Source organism: Ochotona curzoniae, unplaced genomic scaffold (assembly GCF_017591425.1).
Source record: "Ochotona curzoniae isolate NIBS_2020 unplaced genomic scaffold, NIBS_Ocur_1.0 scaffold_3890, whole genome shotgun sequence".
NCBI classification, from domain to species: Eukaryota; Metazoa; Chordata; class Mammalia; order Lagomorpha; family Ochotonidae; genus Ochotona; species Ochotona curzoniae.
In genome coordinates, this window is record NW_024467115.1 from 11,797,727 (window position 1) to 11,824,234 (window position 26,508).

The 26,508-nt window shown below is 41.3% G+C and overlaps 2 protein-coding genes and 1 non-coding gene across 5 annotated transcripts in view; 2 read left to right on the top strand and 1 right to left on the bottom strand.

Moving 5' to 3' along the window:
- The window catches only part of L3MBTL3 (L3MBTL histone methyl-lysine binding protein 3), a 96,914-nt gene extending 72,797 nt beyond the window's left edge, over positions 1–24,117 (top strand). For all 3 annotated transcript variants that reach the window (XM_040965378.1, XM_040965379.1, XM_040965380.1), the window contains 5 exons: positions 2,844–2,993; positions 11,668–11,747; positions 20,287–20,456; positions 20,626–20,688; positions 22,343–24,117. In XM_040965378.1, the coding sequence (XP_040821312.1) occupies positions 2,844–2,993; positions 11,668–11,747; positions 20,287–20,456; positions 20,626–20,688; positions 22,343–22,486 (607 nt within the window). In that variant the 3' untranslated portion in view covers positions 22,487–24,117. The remainder of the gene's footprint in view (positions 1–2,843; positions 2,994–11,667; positions 11,748–20,286; positions 20,457–20,625; positions 20,689–22,342) is intronic.
- Positions 24,118–25,804: 1,687 nt separating this feature from the next.
- Positions 25,805–26,508, bottom strand: part of SAMD3 (sterile alpha motif domain containing 3) — a 51,537-nt gene continuing 50,833 nt past the window's right edge. The window contains 3 exon segments of the mRNA XM_040965381.1: positions 25,805–26,109; positions 26,112–26,148; positions 26,151–26,215. Of these exon segments, the coding sequence (XP_040821315.1) occupies positions 26,012–26,109; positions 26,112–26,148; positions 26,151–26,215 (200 nt within the window). The 3' untranslated portion in view covers positions 25,805–26,011.
- On the top strand, positions 26,370–26,476 carry LOC121146315. The gene has a single exon (XR_005882183.1). It is a non-coding gene; the product is annotated as a U6 spliceosomal RNA (small nuclear RNA).

Consider the following 26,508-nt stretch of genomic DNA (forward strand, 5'->3'; position numbering starts at 1 on the left):
CCATCCACTGGCTCACTCCCCAAGTGGCCTCAGCGACCAAAGTCGGTCTGAAGCCAGGAGCCAGGGGCTTCTTCTGGGTCTTTCATGCAAGTGCAGGAACGCAAGGCTTTGGGCCATCCTCCACTGCTCTCCCAGGCTGCAAGCAGGGAGCTGGATGGGAAGTGGAGCAGCTGGGACAGGAACCAGCGAGCATGTGGGTGCCAGTGCTTGAAGGCAAAGGAGGATCAGCCAGCTGAGCCGTCACACCAGCCTCTCATAAGCTTTTTGTTGAATGAACTGGGGAAGAAACATCTTAGCTTGGATGCCCAAATCTGTGTCTGCTAGTCATTCTCAGCTCAGAACAAAGGTGTCGCCTCTGTTACAGCAGTTATTCAAGCCAGAAACCTGAAGCAAATTTGAAGCCTTCCTCAGTATTCTGCCTCCTTCTCTTCTGACCATCTATAGTTCCTGTTGTCATCATAGAGGTTGCCATGACCATCCTTTGAACTCTTTTATCTCAGCCACCTATTTCCTAGTCACTCTCCTATCATTATTTCTAAATAACTTTTTCTCTCCTCGGTGGACTTTTAAAAAAAATTCAATAGATTGTTTTGAAAGGAAGAGTTACAGAGTGAGAGAGGAAGAGAGAAATCGTTCCTCTACTGGTTCACTCCCCAAATGACCACAAAGGTCAGAGCTGGGTCAGTCTGAAGCCAGGGACTGGGAGCTCCATCTTCCAGACTGCCCACATGGGTGCAGGGGCCCAAGGATCTGGGCCATCCTCTGCTGCTTTCCCAGGCCATTACCAGGTGGGAGCTGAATCTGAAGTGCGGCAGCTGGGACTTGACCTGTGCTTATAGAGGATTCCAGCACCCAGGTTGAGGTGTAGCTTGCTGCATCACAACACCGGCCCCAATTGCCTTTGTGTTTTGCTCAGATCTCAATATAGAGTAGCATGAACAAAAAGAAAGAAAAGGCTGCATTTTTAGTTATAGAATGTGTGATACATTTTTCAGTGCCTTTTCAGAATCGCCTTGTAATAGTTTCAAACCCTTCTTTCTTGTAGGAGGGTATATGAGATTCTCTTGATAGAATATGGATTTTCATTTCTTTAAAATTTTCTTTCTGTGATTATTAGCACTCATACTGTCCTCTAAACCAGAAATGGCCATTCGAGTGTTTATAGCGCCATTCACTGGCAATACAAATTATCAAGTCAAATTTAGCCTGCTGCAGGTTTAGTGAATGTGGAGTCTCATGTACAGCAGTCCTGGCAGGGCCAGGTCAGGTTTCACAAGCTTGATATGGTCCACGGGTCAGATCGTGCCCACTCTAAAACCTGAGGAAAAGAACATAAAAGACAAAAATGTGATTTATTTAAGGTTCAAGCCATTTGCAAATTTAATGTATGCCGAAAAGGGGGGAACAGGGTAGACCCTTAGATGGGAAGCTGCTGGATGCGAGGATCCTGAGATACAAGGATCATGAGCTGGTGACAGGAACGCGTCGGCCTCGGCACAGCAGCGACCACACTAACACTGAATGCGCCATCGGGAGTGTTGATTTCCTTTGCCTGCTTCAGATCGATGTGTGTATTTTCCAGGACATCAGGTGCAGGTGTGCACTTGGAGACGGGTGTTCCCTGGGAGTCCCCCTTCCTTGGGGAGGACATGGCAGTAGCACTTGGAATATGCCTGTGGGAAGCAGACCTACCACATTAGCCAGTCTCTCTCCCAGTTCTCTCATCAACCCTCCTGAGGCAGCCAAGGCCTTGCGTTGGCGTGTTGGAGGAAATACTTCAGTGCCTACTGCTCAGTTCTGGAGATTGCTTCTCTCTCTCTTTTTGTGAAAAAAAAAAATTATTGGAAATGCAGATTTACAGAGATAAGGAGACACAGACAGAGAGATCTTCCTTTCACTGATTCACTCCCAAATGACCACAATGGCTGCAGCTGAGCTGATCCAAAATTAGGAGCCTCTTCCAGGTGTCCCATACAAGTACAGGGTCCTAAGGATTTGGGCCATCCTTAATTGATTTCTCAAGCCACAAAGATGAAGCTGAATGGGAAGTGCAGCAGCTAGCTGTGAGGAGTCCTTTGTAGTTCAGTATGCTAGGGCCTAGGAATTAGATAGACCAGGGCAAGCAGGGAGCAGGTATATGACTGCTCCTGTCTTCTCAAGCTTAGGCACTCCAGCCTCATTGCATGCGTAGGAACCGCCAAGCTCTGAGCTGGCCAGCTGCCTGTGAAACATGCGAAGACCTGAGTTTTGGCCAAGCTGTCAGGTGAACCTTTGTAGTTTTCAAGTGCTAATCTGAGGATAAGGAGAAAGTCGGCTATCTGCAAGCCAACTGCCCCAATTCATTAGGATAAAGAAACAAGACTGTTAATTATGTTACTGCGTCTCTGATCCGTTCCTGTTTTTACAAGACCCTCAGACCTATGTAATAATGTATTGGAAGAAACCTATTAAAACCCGTGTCTGGGTTTTAATAGTCATTTATCCGTTCACTTTACAGTGCATCGAGTCCACTGGTCCTGTTATTTATCTTAAATCTTGTATTTCTCAGTCTTTCAGCGCATTTCTTTCAGTCTGGTTTTTTGCAGGATTGTTGCACGTTAGAACACAACAGCTAGCCAGTTGAGCTGTCATGCCAGCTTCCCTAGATGTCTTCTTAAAACTTAGTGCACTGGCCTCTTTTTCTATTAGAATAATCTCTGTTTGAGGGATAGAATGTGTCGTGTTATATGGTTAATCATTATATACACATATATACTTGTTTATCATGTTCTGTAGCTTGTCATTGAACTGAAAGAGGTATGATGTAACGGAACTGTTCTGTTCTCTTTCTCTTGATCTATTAGTGCTGCCAACTGTCCCTATTCAGAAATCAATTTGAATAAAGACCGTATTTTCCCAGACCGTTTAAGTGGTGAGATGCCTCCAGCTAGTCCATCATTTCCAAGAAATAAAAGGACAGACACAAATGAAAGCTCTTCATCTCCTGAAATCAGGTAACTCAAGTGATACTGTTAGTGTTATTTAGAAGCACTCTAATTGAAGTGGGGGGGGGGTCCTGTTTTAGATATTTTATGTTTTAATAGCAATATTTCCTTGTGGGTTCTTAATAGACCAGGTATTTTTATATGCACTATTTTCATTGATTATAAATATGTTAGTTGTACTGACTAAGCTTGATCATTTAGTTTGAATTGCTTTACTGCAGCACATGGATAAAGATCCAGGTTTGTTTGATGGACCTTTAAGGCAGTGTTGTGTGCCCTTTTTTCTGAGAATGTGATTTTAAGGAAGAGCAAATCTATAAAAGATGCTCCTGGGTGCTTAGGTTTCCTAAGTTTCTTTTAGAATGTATTTTGAAGCCTGAGGCAGCATCACTTTTTTTTTTTATCTTAATAGGTTATAAGTTTAATTATTATGGATGAATCAGATAGACCTTTGAATCGGTTATATGTGATTTTGAAGCCACAGTGATGTTTTTGGAGTAACAGCATTTAGTTAGCATTATCCTTATAGAAAAGCAGTTATGTTCTATGAATTATGGGAGAACTGTAATTTCCTCAGTTGCTAACAGTGATGGTTTTCTTTTTATATAATATTTAGATTATGAAGTATGCAACAAACTCATATATCAAATCCCTGAAATGAGGGTCATTTGAAGAAACATAACTTATAAGTGAAAGTTTTCCATTTGGATCATTATAATTGCAGATAAGGAGTTATAAACAAATACCCACAATTTAGCATTTTTTTTTCTTTTTTTCCTTGGGAAGTGAGATTTACAGAGATAAGGAAAAACAGAAAGATCTTCCATCTTCTGGTTCACTCCCCAAGTAGCCGAAAAGCTGTTGCTGAGCTCCAAGGCCAGGAGCCAGGAGCTTCTTCCCGGTCTCCCACACAGGTGCAGTGTCCTGAGGCTTTGGGTTGTCTTGACTGCTTTCCCAGGCCACAAGCGGGGAGCTGAAAGGGAGGCAGCCCAGATATGAACCTGTACCTACATGGGATCCTGGCATGTGCAAGTCAAGGACGTTAGTTGCTAGGCTACTGTGCTGGGCCCAGTTTAGCATTTGAAAAGCCGGGATGTCACTCCAAAGTACCAGTGAACTCTTGAGGGCTGGCAGTTGCCCACTGTCAACTTTTTGGTTAAGTGGGTCCAGTGCCTAGGGCCAGAGACTTCTCACAGCAGACAGAGGTGACTGCTTTCGATGATTTCTTGAGTTGCTTTTTAGCTCTAGCTATGTGTCAGAAAAGGATATTTCTAATAGTGGGACTAGCCATTCCAATGAGTCTTACTCTGATGGAAGTATGTTCGTGTGTGTGTGTGTTATTAAGGACACAATCTCAGACATTTTACGTTTTCTGTAGTAACTGCGCATATTTCATGTCAATATTTTAATGATATTACTTATATGATGGTGAATTCTGACTTGCTGTTACTTCTGTCCATTTTTTCCCACTTTCTTTGTAGGCCTTTTGTTAAATGAATGGGCTCAAAATGGGCTACCTTTGTTCTAGGGTTTCAGCCGAAGTCTTTGCTCAGTGGTGGGAAGTGACCCAGTCAGGACTGTTACCTACATGTGATGTTGACATTGTGTGTGACTACTCAACCTACCATGCCACAATACCAGCCCAGGCTTTCACATTTTTTTAATTATATACTGTTTCCATTTTAGTGAGCACCCGAAGTGATCTTTAAAGCTGGACTTGAGTATCAGTACTGGATATAAAAGTCCCCTTCTCTGGAGCAGTAATTCACAATGTGTTACCAAATGGGAAATGTTGGGCATCCATCACACATTGTCATTTTCTCATCAACTCTCGTTGACAGCTGCTTGTAATTGCATCCTAAATTAGGAACTGTTTCTATTAAAATCCACTTAATGTTGTTGAGTTCCCTGCTAGACATAACCTCAGAGACACAATAAAGCATTTTTGCAAATGCCTGCTAGTTGTTCATTATACTTGATAAGGCAAATGCCCAATTATTAATTAAGCTAGTGAAAAAATTCTTTTATAGGCCATTAAAATAACTTCTCAAGTAGTAAGACCCGTGTTTCCACTCTGAGAATTACATAGAGCATTTGCAGGAATTGCTATCATCAATCTGATTTCTATTTTTCACACAAATCCAGTTTTGTCGGTGATTCCAGAAAGGCCAGTCTGTACCCTACTAAACAGATGGGAAAACTAATTAAGATAAAATATGAAACAGTAAACATCCATGTATGTGTTTACTTTGTACATCTGTCACATCACATCAAGTAGAATAAAATTGATGGAGAGCCAAAAGTCCTTAAATATTACACAAGTTCATTGGTAGTCTTGATGACTTTGGCCTTGCCACCCAGGTTTGGTGGCCTGAAAGCTTGGTGTTGAAGCCAAGGGTCATTTGGGGTGGCAAGTCTTTGGCAGAGCTGGTTCTTCCTTTTTGTTGATAGACTGCCAGGCATGAATTAGGAGTTGTAAGAATTTTTCAGTATTCCAGGCCTGGTGTGGTATAGTAGGTTAGGCAAAGTGGCCTCTTCCAACACCTGCATTTTACACACACACACACACACACACACACACACACACACACACTCACGAATATATATGTATGTATATACACAATAGTTCATATCCCAGCTGCTCCCTTTCTGATCTAGCTTCCTGATAATGGCCCGAGAAATACAGCAAAAGATGGCCAAGATGTTTGAACTCATCCAGGTGGGAGATCCAGATGAAACTTCTGGCTCCTGATTTTGGCCTGATCCAGCCCTGGCCGCTGTAGCCATCTGGGGAGTGAGGCAGAGGATGGAAGTCTCCCTCTGTCTTTCCCTGTAGCATTGATTTTCAAGTGAATGACAGATTGATGAAAAGCCTTAAAGAAATAAATATTCCAGACCTTAACAATTTGATTCAGCTTTGTATAGTTATTTATGTTTACCAAAGAGAAGCTCAGTTCAGTTCAAACACAGTTCTAACATCAACCACTGTGGCATCAAAGCTGCCGTTCAAAGGATAGGGTAGGTGACTGTGTTATTGTTATATGCTTACAAAGTTGCAAGTGTCATACCTAAGAGGATGTTATTTTATCTGCTTCAATATCCCTAACAGCTGACTCAGGAGACTCTTGTATGTTGAGGAGGCAAGCAGTGACATCAGTTCTTCCTGCAACAGAATCAGCACCAAAAATAACTGTCTCATTCTTGTTCTGATTAATCTCTATTTCCGCACTGTCACCTTATTGATGAGGCCTTTTCAGTTCACAGGAGAATTGACTTAATAATTATTCAATGAATTTTTCTGCAGAATTTTTCCATGGTATCTTGATAAGCAAGTATTCCCTCAGATGCCTTCATTAACATATGCTCCTTGTGCTAAATTGAAACTTAATAGGTTTGTTAATCAGAATGTCTGAAGTATTAAGCCCTGTTTACCTCCTCTGGGCCGTGTTGGCAAAAACATGATTAAATAATACTGCTGCTGCCATGACATCTCAAAAGGAATATGATTTTTAAAACCCTTTATTCTCATGTTAACCATATTCATAAGTTTGAATGCTGCTGATTTTATCCCATTTGAAGACGGTGACCTTGTCCTGAAGCTGTTTAGCACTGTCCCCCGTTTTTGGGATGCTTTGCGGAGGCTCTTCAAGTGCCCTTCGTTTTTTTTTTTTTTAAGATTTATTTTTTATTTTTATCGGAAAGGCGGATATACAAAGAGGAGAGACAGAGAGGAAGATCTTCCGTCCGATCACTCCGCAAGTGAGCGCAACAGCCGATGCTATGCCAGGAGCCTCTTCCGGGTCTCCCATGTGGGTGCAGGGTCCCAAAGCTTTGGGCCGTCCTCTTCCGGGTCTCCCATGTGGGTGCAGGGTCCCAAAGCTTTGGGCCATCCTCGACTGCTTTCCCGGGCTGATGGGAAGCGGGGCTGCCGGGATTAGAACCGGCGCCCATATGGGATCCCGGGCGTGCAAAGCGAGGAACCTTAACCACTGCGCCACCACGCCGGGCCCTTCAGGTGCCCTTCTTAATGTCCCTCTGTAGGCTAACTGTTGAGATTCTTAGTCTTTGATCTTTAACTTATGAGTCAGCTAAACCCATAAATATTTTTTAAAAAAAGAACGCTGAAGACTTGCAAGGAGACATCTTTTTCACATTCAAACAAGAAGAACTCTATTTTTTACCACTCTTCCTGGTAGTGGCTGTGTCCCTGCTTGTTACTGGGCAGACTGGTCCTTTTTCTTTCCGACAGATGTCCTGTGAGATTAGCATCAGCTATTTGAGAGACAGAATTGAAAACAAGGCATACTATGGAATGGGCTGTTTGGACCTAATCTGTTCCTCCTGAGTGTGAACTGACGATGGCCGAATCTGAGCTTCCTGCCTCACATGGAGTGTGGCTCTACCTGCATTTCTTGCACTGTGGCTTCCCCTTCTGGCTGTGGGGTTTTAGAAAAGTGGCTGAGATGACAACATAGTCAGATTGGGACAGAATAATTTAACTGTTTCATGTGCTTCCGGTATTGTTTTTAGTAGGCTGAAATTGGTTGAAACATGATTGGTCAGGGATTGTTTTCATCTGAAATATAACCAGAGGGGAAAAATTACAGCTATATGTATTGAAGTGCTAGCTTACTATCACGGATTTGCTCTTCTTATGTTCTACTGATATTACTGCAAAGCCTAATTAGCATATGATAGCCAGACGTGTAAAATGTGACATGTAGTTAATTACAGGCAAAAGGAATCTGCTGATTCAAAAATAATAGCTTTCCATTTGAGTGGGTCCATATCTTGATTAAAAGCCAAAAGATTATTAAGATTTCACTGTGAATATATTTCAGTTGAAGCTAAATAAATGTTAAAAATCAATGGGTTCTTACAAATGCGAAAGTCACAGGAGAAATTGATATATTCTAGACACTTTCGTAGCTGCTTTTAGGTATGTTAGCTCATCCCATCGTCATAGTGCCTTATATGGTGTGGATACTGTTTATATCTGCATTCTATAAGGGTAGAATCGCTGTAGGTTACACTATGCAGTAGCGGCAGTATATCCTGGCAGTCTGGCTGTTCTCTGAGCTGTTACTATAAAAACCGTGTTAATAGTTCAAGAAGACAGCTTACTTCAGGAAAACACACATCCACCGATAATTTTATCCTAAAGTATCACGGATTTGTAAGTAGGAGCTGCTGTGTGTCAGGCACCTGCTACGTGCCTGGCTCTGTTGGATGCACTTTGTATACGTGACTTCAGACAACCTTTCAGTACCCTAATAGGTAAAGAATCGATTAGCTTCATTTTTACAGAAGGTGGGACTTGGATATGAAGGATGTTAGGTACCATACTAGAAGCTTGTAAAAACAGTTCTGTAGCAAGACTGAACTTCCAGTCAGGCCAGTTCATTTCCAAAGACCATTGCTTGGCAGCTCCTTCGTGTAAGAATTAAACACCCACACCTAGATAGTATGAGCCTCTTCCTTCATGACTGAAATTGTTGATAACGAAAGATGGTCAAGGAGAGCAAGACAGGACATTTTATGTTGAGCAATACTGTAAGATTAAATATAGAAGAAAGTATTTCCAGTTGTCTTTAAAAATGAGTGTGTCAGGAAGCATATCTGTCAGTGTGTTTGGCAGTGTATTATACTATAATCCAAAATTTTGGTGTTCTGATATAATCTGTAATTGGAAAACTACAGCTAGAAAACGCTTTTGCTTGCAAAATTGAGTTTTTCAAAAAATGCATTCATTTTTTTCAGCTAGAATTATAATGGAATTTCTAACCCTATAGATAAAATAATGAATGCCCAATTGAGTAAACAATTGTTATTTTCAGTAAAATATATAACAGATTAGAATATGGATTCAGAGTATCATTTAGGACCTTACTCAGGAAATTCAATCATAACACAAAAAAGACATTTTTCTTTAACTTCATATAACAAAGAGAAGTAGTTCATCATGGAAAAATTCAAGTATAAAAACCAAGGAGTTAGCATCTAGTTAGCGACTTAGGCATCCCTGTGGCCTGGTCCTGTAGTTGCATGTGAATATTGGCTTAGCCTCTCTGTGTCTTTCTGGTGAGATACACTAAAAAGCTCAGTGCTAACTTTCCATAGCGTGCTTAAGCACCTCACATGGCTCTGTGCTGGATCCCGCTGTACTTGGGGCTGCTGTGCTGGGCACCCCTCCAGGTAATGATGTCTGTTGGTGCAGATGGCACGGAGGGACGGCTTTCCCCTGCCCTCCAGTGAAAGCAGAGGGTACAGGGATCACAAACGCCTGAGTCATCGCTAATTTGAAGCAATTTGCAGTCACAGAATTAGTTTAGCAATCTGAAATGAAATATGCAATAAACATTTCTTGTAGAGTCTTCATTTAATTGTGTTTGGTAAAGGTAAGTATCTATGTTTATAAATGCCCAGGTTTAAATGAGCCCACCTTAATGAAATGTGGTGAGTTCGAATTGGAAAGGTGAAAACGGATCGTGCCTCTGTAACACAGCACCACAAACACAAAAGCACATGCTTCTGTTTGGCTTCTCTTGGACATGAATGACGGCAGAGCAGGAACTAGAGATTTTACGATCAAAGATTTTGTTTCTGTTTTCTCTCTGCTTCTTCATAAAAGTGGACTAGTTTCTTAAATTTTAGGAAATAAGTATTGGTATTGCATATAAGCATTGGTATTATAGTTAGATATAATAGCTCAAAGAAATACTTCTCATGCTTAGATATTACATTTTTATTTTAACTAAACATTTAAAGGGATGATATGTTTGTTAAAATGACAAAGGTAACTGTTGCCTCTTTTTTAAAAAAAAAACAGTCACTATCAGAATTTCTAAGAAACTCACTGATTGGGAATTAATTTCTTTCTTTCTTCCTTTCTTCCTTCTTTTCTTTCTTTCTTTTATTGACTCTGAGAATTACTTCACTGTTTCTCACAGGGTATTATTTCCAAAATAATGTAAAACAAATGTGGAAGTACATATAAATTAATTTGTGCCTGGAAGTCTTACTTTAACATGGAAATGCAAAGTATTAACTGTAGCATAATTTTTACAGAAAAGACAACACTTTTAACAGTTCAACTCATGTCCTTTTGATAATTATTGAGAATATTGTACTATTTGTTATTATCACAGCTCCATCTTACCACTTTGTGTGGAAGAGCGAGCCTCTGTAGCTATTTAACTTGCTTTTCCCAGAATAATGCCATTGGTTCTTCCCCATTTTCAGAAGAGCAGATCTTAAAGAATTGTGACAGGTTGTTGTTAATATGAACAAAGCCAGCAGCTCACATGTAAATGAAATGCCATCGTTATGTCGCATTATTATAATTTCAAGTGGAGTACAAAGTAAAGCCTTTGTAATTAGAACTATAGAGCTTTTTGCTTCTTGGGGATATTTTGTTTCAAATGTGTTTGCCCTGTTTTTGTAAAAGAGAAAAATATGGTCTTGATTTTTAGGTAACTGAAATAAGTAACACATGGAACAATGAAATCTCATAAAACAAGCTAAAAATAAAGTGTGCCAATTAGATACCATTTCCTAGAAAGTCATATAGTGGATTTATTTTGAACTCTAAGAATAAAATATATTTGGTTGACAGTTTTCAACTCCTTGAAACTTAACTTTTAAGAAAAGTGTAAGTAGTTCTGTACATGTGTGGTGGTTCTTCTTCTTCTTTTTCTTTTCTTTCTCTTTCTCTCTCAAGAGCCATTTTGCCCCTCGCTTAAGGAGTAAAGACTCGGTTACATTTTTAATAGAACCATTCCCTTTCGGAGCATCCTGGCACGTGTAGGTGAGCGTCAGGTTGTTGCTGATCAGAAGAGGTGAGGTCAGTTGAGTGGTTCGGTTGACCGGATCAATGCCAGGAGTGTCTCTGATCGAGGTGCATTCGCCTGGCCAGCCTCAGGCTCAGAGCCCAGTACAGAGCAGCGTGTTGTCAAAGCAGTGATCAAGAAGTGCCAGGTGCCATTGGCTTTGCTGCCATCCCATCCTCCCCACCACCACCTTTTTTTTTTTTTTTTTTGGTTTGAGATTTACTTTGTTTATTTGAAAGGTGTTACAGGAGAGAGAGTGAGAGAGGAAAGAGATCTGTCCTTTGGTTCATTCTCCAAATGTCTGCATCTGCCAGGACAGGAGAACGGGACTCCTTCCCAATCTTCCATGTAGGTGGCAGGGAACCAAGAACTTGGGCCATGTTCTTCTGCTTTCGGAACGCAATATCAGTGAGCTAGATTGAAATGGAGCAGGCAGAGTGCCAACGCGAGCTATTATGGAATCCAGCATTTCAGGTAGTGGCTTAACTTGCTAAGCCACAACACTGAAGTCTGATTTTCTTCCTTTAATTTGAAGTCTTACCAAAAAGTGTGCTGAAAATCCTTCTTGACTATGTGTCCGCAATTGTGTTTGAATTTTTCAAATAGCTACATTTTCCAGAATATTTCATTTTAATATTCTTAGCTTTAAAAATCTCCTATCTGCACAGTCGATGAAAATCGTCAATGAAAAGGCACATTTATAGGTGATCTTAGTATGAATGACTTTGAAGAACTGTGTATCATTTCTCACATTTTAGAACTCTCTAATTTTAAATTTAATTGTTGAAATGCAGATATGAATCACTTTGTAAAATGCTTCTATTGTTCAATTATCAAACCCCCGTTTTTCTCAGAGACCAGCATGCTGATGATGTTAAAGAAGACTTTGAAGAAAGAACGGAAACTGACATGAGGACATCACATGAAGCCAGAGGTAGCCATAACTTCTCATTGCATTGATGGATAATTCTTTCATAATTCAATAATCGATATATAACTGGCACACAGTAGCTGTTATTTATTGAAGATAAGCTTCATTGGGTTGCTTTGTTGTGTATCAGGGTGAATACACCGTGGTTCTGAGAGGGATTCACCTGTGGCCAGTGTTGACCAGCTGTTCCTCACATCATTGCAGTATTGCCTAGCAGATTTGGAAAGACATCCTCTTTGGTCCTTGTCATGCGTTTTTCTTAGTATTGTTTGGTATTATTTGCTTCGGAACATGTTTTTTTAATCCAGTAGAATCTGGCCTTGATCTAATGACACAAATGAGAAGAAAATCACTTGAGTAAATATTTTAAATTGGATGAAAGTCATTTGCCTTTCCTTCCTGTTAAAGAGAAAGATTTCCTGATTTATTTGAAAGGTGGGGTTTACAGAGAGAGGGGTAATTGAGACAGTGGCTCCAAGTATTTGATTTAAGACTAAGGTTCAGTGTTGCTTTGTCAGCAGAGGTATGCTGGACAGGCTAAGGAAATGGCGGTCATTCAGGTCTGCCCTTCCCCACATACTTGCTCTGTGGCTGACTCTGGACAAAGAATGCTTCCTGTCCATGCCTCATCTTCCTCCTGTGTAAAGTGGATGTAGTAGTAGGGTTCACATCATTGGATTATCATTACTAATGAATAAGTCCGTTCCTGAAGAAATTGCTTTTTGCAGTAACTAATGAGTGCTTGCCTTGTCATTGAGAAGTGATCATTGGAAGCTCAGATTCACAGTAAAACCTAGGTGCTGAACCTTTCGGGGCCGTAGCATGTGATAGCATTTTCGTTTTCTTTTTTTGTTTATTTTTGTTACAAAGTCAGATATACAGAGAGGAGGAAAGACAGAAAGGAAGATCTTCCATCCAATGATTCACTCCCCAAGTGACCGCAACAGCTGGAGCTGAACTCCAAGGCCAGGAGCCAGGAGCCCGGAGCCTCTTCTGGGTCTCCCATGTGGATGCAGGGTCCCAGTATTTTGGGCCATCCTTGATTGCTTTCTCAAGCCACAAGCAGGGAGCTGGATGGGAAGTGAGGCCACTGGGATTAGAACCGGCACCCCTATGGGATCCCGGCACAAGCAGGACTTTCTTTAGCTGCTATGCTACTGTGCCAGGCTCGTTTTCATTTACCATGTGCTTTTTTATGTGGTGGGTCAAGGTGTGACTTTATTAATGGAGAATTTATTAACATGATAGGCAGGAAACCTGTTTTTCATCTGCTGCTTCTTTTGTTATCATTAAATATTTTTGTTTGATTTATTTTAAGTATATATTTTATAGGGTATATTAAAATATTTCAACACATTTATGCAGAAGAAAAATATCAAAATGAAAAACCAGCTTTTGCATTTCTCTGTCTTTTTGTGTATGGAGCTTACCAGCTCTCTCTTCCGGCCCCTTGTACAGTGTGTGCTCTGTCCCTGGAGGTGCTCTGGTGCTCTGCTGCTCTCTGGAGCACTAGAACTTGTCGCTCTTAACGACTGTTTTGTTACCTGCCACCCAATTTGCATTTATCCTTTCCCTCACTCTCTTTCCGTCCTCCAGCAGTCACTAGTATAAATTCAAATCGACTCTTCTTTAACTTCATGTATGAGAAGCAGCATGTTGGATTTCCATGTGTGACATACTGGTGTTAACATGATGACCTTGTATCTCACTCATTTTGCTGCATATATAAGGATTTCATCTTTTATGGTCAAATACTCTTACTCTGTTTATATCACATATTCATTATCTGCTGCCTGTCAGGACACCCCGTTTGCGTCGCTGTGTTGGCTGTTTTATCTCGTAGTGCAACAGAAGGTGTGAGAGTGCAGCTGCATCCTGAGTGCATGGTTTCGTTTCCTTTGGGTGGTCACTCAGGACCGGTGCATCTAATTTCACTTTTTTTTTTTTTTTGAACTTCTCTTTTCCCCATAATGGAGGAGTTTGAAGTCTCCCAGTGCTTCATGGAGCTTTGTATCCAAGAGTCCCTGGCGACTCTTTCCTTAAATTCAGGAAAGTTCCGATTGTCTTCATGGGGAAGGGTCTTGGGCCTAGAGATTGAGACTGCTGTTGAGGCAGCAGTAGCACCCCGCTTAGAGTGCGTGGAAGAGAACTTTCACTCTCCCTGGGCATTGCTTCTCTTCCTGTCTCTGTCTAGTATGCATATGCACGCGGTGAACACACACAAATATTTCAGTAAATTAAAAACAACCAAAATCCCTCTTTCAAGTGTAAGGTTTAAAATAAGTTCGCTGTGTTCAGTTCCGGGCTGCTTTCTAGCAGGAGCTGGTGTAGTGTCTGTTGACGAATCAGTCTTCAGTAACAAGAGCACGCCTTCCACACAGCGAGGGGCTGGCCTTCCGGGTCTGAGATGAAGTTCCTAGCTGTAAAGGGAGCCATTATAGGGAAAATTAAGATGCCAAGCTAAATTTCTTAATTTAGGTATTGAAGAAGTTCATGAGGACTGTTTTTTGTTTGTCTTTTTGGAGACTTGGAGAAAATATTTTTAAAATATACAAAGAAAAAAAAAACTATGCAGAAGGATTCCATCTATGCTTTTTCAGTGATGTCACTTTACTTCAGTGCAGAGTGTATGATTATGAGCTATTCCTTGTGACTCCTGCCGTGTTACTGAGTTCGGCCTTTCGGAACTTCCGGTGAATATGATCGGCCATGTACCACTCCCCTTGCCCTCCTACCCCTTCCACTTTCTCCACCCGCCACCTCCTCTTGTATTCTTGGGTATCGTCTTGTTTTCACTTCTACGAGCACTTATTTTGCACAAACATTTATTGTTCATCCTTTTGTATTTCGTCACCAGGTTGCTAGTCAGTTTTCTAAAATTGTTAGCAGGTGCATGTTACTTTTTGAGCTTTCTTTTTTTTTCCCTTTCACATTACGAACATGCTTTTTTAGACTCAAGGGATATTGGCCCAGAAAGATTGTTGGCTCATTTTCATTTTTCCTTCACGACAAGGATAGTTTCTTTGATTTGCTGAGTGCTCACACTACGTGGAATGATGGCATAAGCATTTTAAAGGCACCATGTAACTACACAGTAGTATTGTTAATTTGGTTTAGCTGTGATAAAGTTAGTCCGTGACAGTGTAGTCTGTGGCTGTGAAGCCAGGCTTGTTAGACCTTGAAACATGCCCTCCAGCAGAGCCCTCACTTTGTATTAGAGTCATGTCCTAATACTGCGCCTGCTGTGTGTGATGCGCCTTGCAGTGTGACATCCCTGACTTGCATTTCTGCACCTTAGGGATAATTCCCTCATGAGATGGCTTTGACCTAAAACCAGACAAGGCGTTTAGAGATTCTGATTTTCAATTTGTCATTTGCATAAAGGGCCAGAAAAGAATCAGAACAAAGCGGTCACTGACAGCCTTTCCCTTACCACTTAGTATCATTTCAGCTAGGAGACGAGGGAGGTGGAGGGAGTCCAGTTGGAGCACGGCAGGAGCCGCGTGTGCTGCCTCCTTTGCTCCAGGACTGTCTTCCTCGGCTGACCTGCGCACGGGCCCCATTGCATTTTGTGCGAACAGCCCAGTGCGAAGCAGAGTCGACCCTGCACAGCAGCAGCAGACAGAGCTCCTTCTGTCACGAAACTTCATGTCTGCTTCTGATGGTGTCTGCTGAGCATTTATTGCCTTGATGTTGTGAAACACTGTGGATGTTTCTGTCGGGATGATCTTTATCAGAAAGATCTTATAAGCATTAATCATCTCTACCTCACTTCTGTCCTGAGCCAAGACAAGACTTTTAATACCTCTGTTATTAAACAGAACCAGCGTGTGTCTTGGGCATATTTGTACTTGTTTTGAATAACTGTATTGTTTATTTAATTAATTTATTTTTTTAAGAATCTGCTTGCCTCTGTTGCATTTATAGCGCCTCCCCTAGTTTCTGATACAGTGTTAGGTACTGAATATATAGTTTCTGATGGACATCTTCCATGCCATGTAATAGAGGCAAGCCTTTACTGTCCGTCCTCAAAGCATCAGCACAAGGCAAATATGCTTCCTTTCTGTTTTTGGCTAAGAATCCAGTTAGTAGCAAAACTATCTGCAGATCCACAGTTATAACTTAATACTACTGTTGTCTGCCATGTTCATTAATATTAAAGAAACCCAGAAACTGATGATATTTTGGTCATATATTTTAGTAAGATATTTTTTTAAGTATTAAGTAACTTTCCAAGTCAGTAAAGATTTCCATTTTTTTAAAGGCTTAATTCTTTATTTGAAAGGCAGTTAGAGTTTTCTACCCACTGATTCACTCTCCAAGTGTCTTCAACAAGGGCTGGACCAGGCTGAAGTCAAAAGCCTGGCACTCTGCTGTCCCCTGTGCATAGCAGGAACCCAAGCACTTGAGCTGTCTTCTACTGCCACCAGGATTAGTCAGCAAATACAGGATTAGGAGCCTAGTTCCTTGGATTGGAATGGTACTCAGATGTAGGATGTTGGCACCCTGTGACTCATCTTAATTGCTAAGTAGCAATGCATATCCAAGAAATAGAATGGAAATGCGGTGATGAAGAGTTCTAAATATTTATCAGATAGTTATTTAATCAGAAAGAGGATGGAATATGGATTTGAAAAAGACTTATCAGGAGGCAAAAGAATATAAGGTATAGAACAAACTTGTTTCTAGTGTGAAACTGGAAATTGTACCATTTTAATTTTGTAAAATATGCACAGATATTATATTTCAGATAATTCTTGGAAACATCAGGTTTAAGGGAATGTCTGTTAAGTGCTGCCATATTTTGCTAGGCAAAAATACCTAGATCTCTGGACAGTTTTTAAAGAAGAAAACCTTACCGGTCCTGCTTTATCTGTTTGCTCACAATTAACCCTTGGTAAAGTAAGAGGAGGGACTGAAATCTTGGTCTTGAGTAAATTAAATTTGGAAAGAGAGATCATGTTGGGGTTTTGGGAAATATTTGCAGATTTGAAATGTTTTCATGTGGAGAAGACACTAGACTTTCTGTTTATGTGCTCAAAGATGAGGAGCAGGATCCTTGGGCGGATTTTTGGTCCAGCAAAGTGACCTAGCATTCAGAGCAATTCAGACTTAGCTGAGTGGGAAAAAAGTGATGACAGAACAGCAGCAGAGCAAGGGAAAGCAAATGCTTACAAGCTGTACTATTTGTAATAGCACTGAAAATATAATATGCATATAAAAGATTTCATAAAAGATGTACAAGGTGTCTTAAAAATAACATCAATGAAAAATATTAAAGGAGACTTGAATAGACAGATATTTGTCCATGTACTGGAAGACTTGATAATGAAAAGGTGTCATTTCTCAATTTCTCTACAGTCTGTGGAAATTTTAATTAGTGTATCTTGGTTTTTGTTTGTTTAATAGACAGGTTCTGTAATTTTTGGGGAAACATAAAGGAGTGGGAAAGACCAAAAGCATCTTAAAGAAGACCTAAGGTGCAGATGTCAGGATACTGAGGAAGGGATAGACATGAAAGCAAGCCAGGGGACAAAATAGTCCTGTTTCCAAGTGGAAACAAGCACTGCAGCCAAGTGGGGAGGAAAATGGCTTAGAAACCCTTACAAAAAAAAACCAGGGATGTGCAGTCTTACTTCATATGCACTCCGAAAACCCAGGCGTATCATATGAGCATGAAAGGTTGGAGATTGGAAGGTGCTCTTCACATCTGGGTCAGCAGGGATTGCCTTAGCAGATATGTGGAGCATTAGCCACCAATGGAAATAGTCCTAGTTTAAACATCATTATAATCAAGAACTTGTGGACACTCTGAAGAGAGTGAAAAGACAGATGTGTGGGAGGAGGTCATTCCAATTTGTATATTTAATGTAGAACTCTTAGCCAGACTGTGTAGAGATCCCGATTATAATAATCAGTGAGGAAAAGGCAAGACAACCCATTAGAAAAGTGGCCTTAAAACATGAAGAACCCTTTAGAAAAGATGTCTACCATGTGGACAGAAAATGCAAGAAGGGTTTGTCATCTTCAGTAGCCATAAAATATGGTTAAGATGTGCCATCATCACTCACCTCCTGGTGCCAGCCCTTGGTGAGGATGTGTTAGTGTAGCCTGCAGGAGGCTAGGCTGGAGTGAAGAGCCACGAGCTTCATCCACAGTGGGTGGAAGGGGCCTAAACAGTTGAGTCCTCTCTCACTGCTTCCCAGGCGTATTAGACGGAGCTGAGTCAGAAGTGGAGCATCCTGGAGTGCAACCAGCGCCAGCACAGGAGGGCTGTGCCACAGCGCCAGCACCCCATGACTGCTATACACAGGAATAAGGCAGAGAGAACCATAGCTGCACATAGCAGCATTTATATATCTTACAAACATGCTATCACAACAGGAGATAAGCGCCAGACAGCGTGTTTTTCTTAAAAAATGCTATTCAAAAGCAAGGTCCATGAATCACTGGTGTTGGTCGTCCGGAAGCATGTCACAGGAACAAGGTCTCAGCCGTGTCCTGTCTTTGGGCCTGAGTGTAAGTTTCATGGGCACAGTTGTGGAAATTCAGTGAGATTGTGCACTTTGTGTAAATCTGGCCCTCTAAGGAAAGAAACCTTACTTAAAAATACACATCCTTCAAGATCCTGAAGCCTACACTAGGCAGTCCTTGGGCGAGGACTTGTGATGGAATTCAAGTATGCCTGGAGTTGATCTGTGTGAGAAAAAAGAGCAAGCAGTGCCCTTCTGAGCTAGAGTACCTTCATTAAGTACTTTCTAGAAAAACCTTTCTGTTCCAGGGGATCCTACAGAGATAATTATTGACATGCTCCGAGAGCCCAAGCACAGCACTCATCTTTCAGAGTGGTTATTTTAGGAAATAGCAGCGAGTCGGCTTTGGATTCCTAAGCTGCAGCGCATAAGCTGAAGTGTGTAGATGTTGTTTTTAACTACAAAAATGAAGAACAACAAAAGCATTTGAATTCCTCCTGGATTTTTTGTTAGTTTATTTGTTTATTCATTTCATTTCCTCTTTCATAGAAAATTGCATTAGCTACTTAGCAAGCCAATATGATTAATTAATAAAAGCTGAAAGAACCAACCACGGCTGAGACAAAAAAAGGAGAGAAGTATATTAACCTCTAAGTAGTAAATACTTTGGTCTGCTTCTTGGCTCTTGACCTTTATAACATACTAAGCAGAAAGGGAAACAAACACAGTTTTCTAAGATGAGAATTACTGGCTTTGCCATTAAAACTCTAGCACAGTAGCCTGGCTGCTAAAGCCCTCATCTTGTATGTGCCAGGGTTCCATATGAATGCCAGTTCTAATCCTGGCAGCTCCACTTTCCATCCAATGCCCTGCTTGTACCCTGGAAAGCAATCGAGAACAGCCCAAAGCCTTGGGACGCTGCTCCCTCAGGGAGACCCCAAAGAGGCTCCAGGCTCCTCGCTTCGGATTGGCACAGCACTGGCCGTTGCAGCCACACACTTGGAGAATGAATCAACAGACAGAAGATCTTCCTCTCTGTCTCTCCTCCTCTCTGTATATCTGACTTTGTAATAAAAATAAATCTTAAAAAAAAAAAAAAACCTCTAGCACATATTTCTTATCTGATGCATTAAGCAAACAGTGTTAAAGGACAGAATGGACCATTGTTATAGGATAACAGGTAAAGCCACTGCCTGCAAGACTGAATGTATGGGCACCAATGCAAGTCCCTGGTGCTCCACTTCTGATCCAGCTTCCTGCTAATGCATCTAGGAAGGACTCTGGTCCTGGGGCCCCTGCACCCACATTCTGACTTCTGGCTTCAAACTCACCCCTCCTTGAGCTTTGTGGGCATCTGACTGAATGAGCAGATGGAAGATTCTCTCTCTCTCTCTCTCTCTCTCTCTCTCTCTCTCTCTCTCTCTCTTTTTTTCTCTGTAGCCCTTTCAAGTAAATAATATTTTTAATATTTTTTATTTTTATTTATAAGGTATATTTACAGAGAGAAGGAGAGACAGAGAGAGGTCATCCACCCACTGGTTCACTCCCCAAATGGCCACAGTGGCTGGAACTGAGCTGATAGGAAGCCAAGAGCCGGGAGGTTCTTGTGAGTCTCCCACGTGGATGATGGGGCCCAAAGCTTCGGTCCATGCTGGACCATTTTGTGCTGCTTTAACAAGCCATCAGTGGATTACAGGATCTGAAGTGGAGCAGCCAGGACCTCGAGCAGCACTTATGGGATGCTGGTGTTTTAGGAAGAGGAGAGGATTAACCTCTAGAGCCACTTTGCTGCACTGGCCCTGATCTTTTCAAAGACATGATGAAGTGTATGTTTAATGGTAGATGATGAAGCAAAAATGCAGATTGAATTTGCGCCTTGTTTCTTATAGTGGCCTTTAGGAAAGACCAAGGGGAATGTAGCTGTGCACGGGGTTTACTTAACTGGAAAGGAATCAGTGCTTTAAGTGCCCTATTACCACCCCTTTATCACTGTTTGGGGGAGATACCTAGAACTGGGGACTGGTGCTGCTTTGAGGAGACTAACTTCTCAACTGTGTTCGCCTGTGCAGGTACCCGTGAGGACTCTGCTGTGCAGCAGGCACAGCGGCGCTCTGCTGTATTTCTCTCCTTCAAGTCTCCGATTCCGTGTCTGCCCTTGCGCTGGGAGCAGCAAAGCAAACTTCTTCCGACGGTCGCTGGAATTCCTGCCAGCAAGGTTTCCAAATGGAGCACAGACGAGGTACACATCCTTTCCTTTGTCAGCGCCACGTGCAGGAGCCGTGTCCTCTACAGAGGTAGACATAGCGATGTAGGGTTAATCTGTATTTTGAGCCTGCAGCATTTAGATTCTGCCTTTCTTTCTCTTTTTGTTTTTCTTGTTTTCATGAAGAATTTTGATATTTTGACAGGTGTCAGAGTTTATACAGAGCTTACCTGGGTGCGAAGAGCATGGGAAGGTGTTTAAAGATGAAGTAAGTGTACCACTAAATCATAGTATGTTCCTTCATGGCATCAGAGTACAGAAATATGAATGGTGAAATGTGCTGAATTGATAGGCAGGAAGAGATGGGTTTTGTTGAATCTGACAGATTGACTCATAGTTATCCAATAGGCAGCATTAGCATTTGTGTAAAATATCTTCTTATACATTGAAATGCAAAGGAATTTTTGTAACAATACCATTTTATGCTATCTAATGCTTATGATAAAAGTACTGTCATCATTTAAAACTCAGGCAGGGGAATAGCTTTTTTAAAAAAAAGACCTAATTTTTATTGGGAACTTAAATATAGACAAGGAAAGACAGAGAGGAAGATCTTCCATCCCGTGATTCACTCCCCAAGCTGCTGCAACGGTGAGAGCTGAACTGATTTCAAGCCAGAAGCTTTTCTGGGTCTCCCATGCAGGTGCAGGATCCCAAGGTTTTGGGCCGTCTCGACTGCTTTTCCAGGCCACAAGCAGAGAGCTGGATGGGAAACAGGGCTGCCGGCATTAGAACCGGCACCCATATGGGATCCCAGTGTGTTCAAGGCGAAGACTTTAGCTTCTAGGCCACCGTGCTGGGTTCAGGAATCCCAATCTCTACAAAATTGTACCACATAATTCAAAAATTCAAAAGAAAAGAAAAAGCACACCATTCTCTAGAAGCATCGACTTTTCATATCTGAAAAGGCGCACGGGCTTGTGTTGTGGCTTGGTGGCTGAAGGCACAGAAGGTCACAGTGACATCCCGTATGCTTGCTGGTTTAAGCTCAGGCTGCTCTACTTTCCATCCTACTGGCTGCTAATGCACCTGGGCAGGTGGCAGAAGGTATCTCAGGTCTTCAGGCCCCTGCACGTACCTGGGAGACCAGGTAAGGCTCCTGGCAGCTGGCTTTGATGTGCCCAGTCCTGGCCATTGCAGCCATTTGGGGAATGAACAGCAGGTAAGACACCTCTCTGTCTCTTCCTTTCTCTTTAACTCTGCCTTTCAAATAAATAAATAAATCATGAGAGAAAAAGAAAACAGAAAAGGAAGAGCCCACAAACACAAGGGTGTTCATTACTTAAGGAGCAGAAATAAGCACCAGCATGGTCAGTCTGACCACCCAGGTTATGTTCTAGGTGCACAAGGTCAAGTGTTCTGCTTGGTCACTGCTTTTCCTTCTATAAATGACGACTGATATGGTCTTGCTAGCAATACACTGAGAACCTCACAAAGTTCATGGAAAATTCACTTTATCTCTTTTTTTTTTTTTGCATTAAATTTTTGAACCTACATTAACACATAGCTCTTACCTGTGCCTGAAGTTGTTTATATCTACAATTACTTGTCTGTGCATTATCTTTCCCAAATTAAAAGTCCATTATGATATGAGCTGGATTTAAGGTATCCCAAATTTTTATATATTCTGTCTGCCTCAGCACCTAATTAGGAATTTCAAATAAATGTGTTTTCCTTTCCTCCCTGCTCACATTTTCGGTGGGATTATAGATCAGGAAACGTGGCGTATGTCAATGTCTGCGTCGGCTTTTCAGCCTTGCCATGCAGAAGGACAGCCGGCTGGGCAGCTGAAGCTGGAATCCACAGTTGCCATGCACTGCCTCCAGTTAATCTGCATTCTTTTGTCTTTTCCCCTATTCCAGCAAATTGATGGAGAAGCGTTTCTGCTTATGACCCAGACGGACATTGTTAAAATCATGAGTATTAAACTGGGCCCTGCTCTCAAAATTTTCAATTCCATCCTGATGTTCAAAGCAGCAGAGAAGAATTCTCACAACGAACTTTGAAGCTGGTGAGTTCTGAGGACCATCAGCTTCCTGCTTTAGAGCTCATGTTTCATTCAAAGCACAAGGACGGTTCTAACTCCGAAGTGAGAAGTCTCCACAACTCAGAAGAGCAACACTATGGGATTATTTATATTCCTCAAGAGACAATGTATATGAATTCTTATGAAAGTGCTTGAGCTTTCAACCTGGTACTGTGGAACAACAGTCATCTTTTAGTTCTGTTCACTGAGCTAAATTTATCTTTGTAAATCTTTTTGAGGCCAGGGCGGGTGGGGAACAAGGGGGACTTCATTAATTATTTATGGATTAAGGGGAGGGAGGACAGAATAGAAATTTTGGCATTTTGTAAACATTGTTGAATTCTCTTTCATGGACAATGTTTCCTTTTCAGTACTTTCGGAAGCCTTTTTATATAATCAAATATCAACTTTAATCGAATTGGCCAAAACCTGGCTACCATTAGCCACCGGGACTGTTATCTGTATCGTTGCTTTCGTGCCATATTTTGAATTGCAGCATTATGCTGAGAGTACCTTTTCAAGTCATGATATTGCTTATCCGCTTGTCATAATATTTGTTGGGGCTGAATAGTTGTAAAAAATACAATCAGTGGTTTTACTTTTGCACGCGTTACAAAATGTTAAAGTACTTCTCACCAGCATCTTTACTATAACTACCAAAAACATGTATATAAAAGAATGAAATTAAAAATGAAATATATAAGCATAATCAGCTAGGTAGCGTATTGGAGTGGCATCAGTCACCGATGGTATTGGAGGAGTGTGCGGTTGCATTGGGGAAGCCGTATAGAGGGGTCTTGGACTATGTATGTCATTTGTATTGGGTTTTTCTCTGTTATTGAAGTAACTGTGGTGTTTTACGGAGATGAAAGCCTCATTCGGTCACAGAAACACTAACTAGAAAGGACCACTGCTCTGAACTTGTTGCATCCTCCAAGGCCAAAGGTTTTCTTCAGGGTTGGCTGAAGAGAGTCTATACAGGTGTTACTGAAGAAGCAAAGGGGCAGCACCGTGAACACGAGATGCTCAAGGCCTGCAGAGTGGGAAAGTGATTTCCTGAAGTCGTTATTCAGGAACCTCCTTTCTGGAAGGCTTCCTTTTTCTGTAGCACCTCAGTATGTGTGAGCATACAAATGCACTTTAAATGAAACCCTTGATTGTCTATCAACCGATAGCTGGTAGTGTTTCTTTTGCAAGGATACATTTCTAAAGCAAAAGGTAAATTATTTTGAAATTCTTTGGATGTACTTTCTAATTCCAGGATTAGATGCTTATCAAGGACTATTTTAAAAATAGTGAAGTAAGTTTGTAGCATGCTGTCTGAATTCTGGGGAAGTTCCACCTCTTTCCTTATTTAGCTCCCAGTTTTCCTGGTGTTGGACTTCCCTGGCTGTCCGCAGTTGGAAATCTGTTAGTAGCTATTTGCATTTGTCATGATTCAAGGTTGTAAAACAGGGTCGGTGACATCTGCAGTGTCCCATTCATTTCTTTGCATGAATCTACTCAAGTTTTCATTGTTGTTTTTTCTTCTTTTTTATATTCTGTTCAGAATTTGTACATTCAAGTTGCACATGTTATATCTAATATGAATGAAATAAAGTCTTAATTGCAGATGCTTTTTCTTTTTTACATATGTGTGATTTCTCAGAGACCTTGCCAAATAGGGGAGAAAGAACAAAAGCAAGAACATCACACATATGGGCTTTAACGAGCTGTGAACTGTAGGATTCCAGATTGTCCGACTGTGTCCCGACGTGATGCAAGCTGATGGGAGACTGAAAATTATATTCTTGGATTAAGTAAGATTTATCCCCATTGAGAATTTGTCCTTTGTAATATAAAGCAAAGAGTGTAACAAGAAGAATTCTTAAATCTTAGTGGAAGCATCCGCTCATTGTAAGCAACACATTATTTGTTAGAGGTAAGGCATTAAGCTTCCTTAGGCAGGTACAAGATTTCACAAGAAAGGAAAGATTTGTCCCAGCTCTAGCAGGGGTAAAACAGAAGCAAGAGGGAGCTGTGGTGCAAAAGAGACCCTTGAAATGAGAGAGCAAAAACAGAGGGTAGAAAATGTGGACCCTCGGACTATAGGGAGGTCCCCATAGGCTAGCTTTCTTTTTAGGGGAAGAATTGGGGCAGAAAATGAGATAAGCTCACACTCTCTGGGGTTCCCTCTAAATGCCCAGGAGCCAAAACCCCAATCTAAGTCTCCTACACATTTGGCCAGAACATAGTTTGCTCAAGCCATCACTGCTGCCTCACAGCATCTGCATTAACAGTAAGCGGGAGTGAGGATCAGCACCGGGCCAGATGTCTAACAAGAGCACTAGGATATCTCAACACTAAACACCTGCAAGGCTTCACTATTCCCTTAGGAAATGTGTTCTGTGAGTGGGTTCAGCCCTAGAGAAAATATAGTTGAGCCAATGTGCAATGTTTAGTAAGTGGCAGGTCTGTACATGTGCTGAGAATAGAGAAACCATTAAAAGACAAGATGTGCATGAATCTGTACTCAAAGTCAGCTCCTTGCTTGTTTGTCGCCAAACTTTGTTGCACTTTCCCTACAGTTCTGCCCCAGCCTAAGGGAGGCTTCCTTCAACTTCAGCCATGGATACTGTGTGCCTTCTAAGGAAAGAAATTTAAGAACCTCCCAAAGTCAGTTGGGAGAAAATATTAAGACAATGTAGAACTGATAAGGTAGGGGACAAATATGGTACATAAAGGGGAAGTTTTTAAGGACTAAGTACATTCTAAAGAAAGGAAATAAATGGAAATTTTGGGCTGGGGACTAGATTATTTTAAAATAGCATATTTTTAAAGGAAAGAAGCTAACAAATTGAACATTAATAAGCCTGGGATTTTCTCAAGATATAATCAGTTGGGGCCTGGCACAATGGTTCAATGGCTAAATCCTCACATTGCATGCACCAGGATCCCATCTGGGAACTGGTTTGTGTCCCAGCTACACCACTTACCCAACCCAGCTCCCTGTTTGTGGCCTGGGAAAGCAATAGAAGATGGTCCAGATCCTTGGGACGCTGTGCCCACGTGGGGGACATGGAAGAGAAAGTCTTTGCCCTTGGCTTTAAATTGGCTATTTGGAAAGTGAACCAATGGATGCAAGATCTTTCCTTTCCATCAGTATCTACCTTTTTAAAACAAACAAAAACTAAGACATCCTTGGAAGTAAAAGTTGGGTCACAGAATTACAAGAACTCAAATCACAAACAAGCACTCTTCAGGTAGTATTTTATTGCATAATTAATGAACAACTGAAACATCTATTGATAAAGAGTATTGAAACTTATTAGCATTTTTACAGGGTGATTTTCAGCTATCAACCTTTATTACAACAATAAATCAAAACAGCTTATTACAAAGTTTCAGCTGGCTCTGCAGGAAGTTCTGAGACAGTATGTAGCGCACTCTGAAGTGAATGTGGAAATCCTGCTTCCTTTCCTTTGTCTTTCAAGAAGGAAAATGGGGGCTGTGCAAAATCAGTGTCTCAACTATGTCTCTCTAGGAAGGTTAGGGTTTGGGACAGTCTTCCTGGATGCTTGATCCCATACATGTGAGGGGCAGCCACGAGAGCAGCTACGGCCATACACAATCATCAACCTTGGTGAGCCTCTTTGTCCAAATACAAAAAAAAAAAATTCACAGGCATTGATGCTGAAAGGGTTTTTCACACAGGTATGGACACTTGCACCTGAAAAGAAGAATGGAATCACTGCCCCATGATACATAAAATAGTTACATAATAAGACATCCCTAAACTTAACTATGATTTTACAATAAATGAACTAGTTGCAGTTTAGTATATTTGCAAAGGTGACAAAAACACAATTGAAAATAGACCACCTGTGCTCGCTTCGGCAGCACATGTACTAAAATTGGAACGATCCAGAGAAGATTAGCATGGCCCCTGCGCAAGGATGACATGCAAATTCGTGAAGCGTTCCATATTTTTTACTTTGTTAGCTTTGCCATCAGACCAGGGAA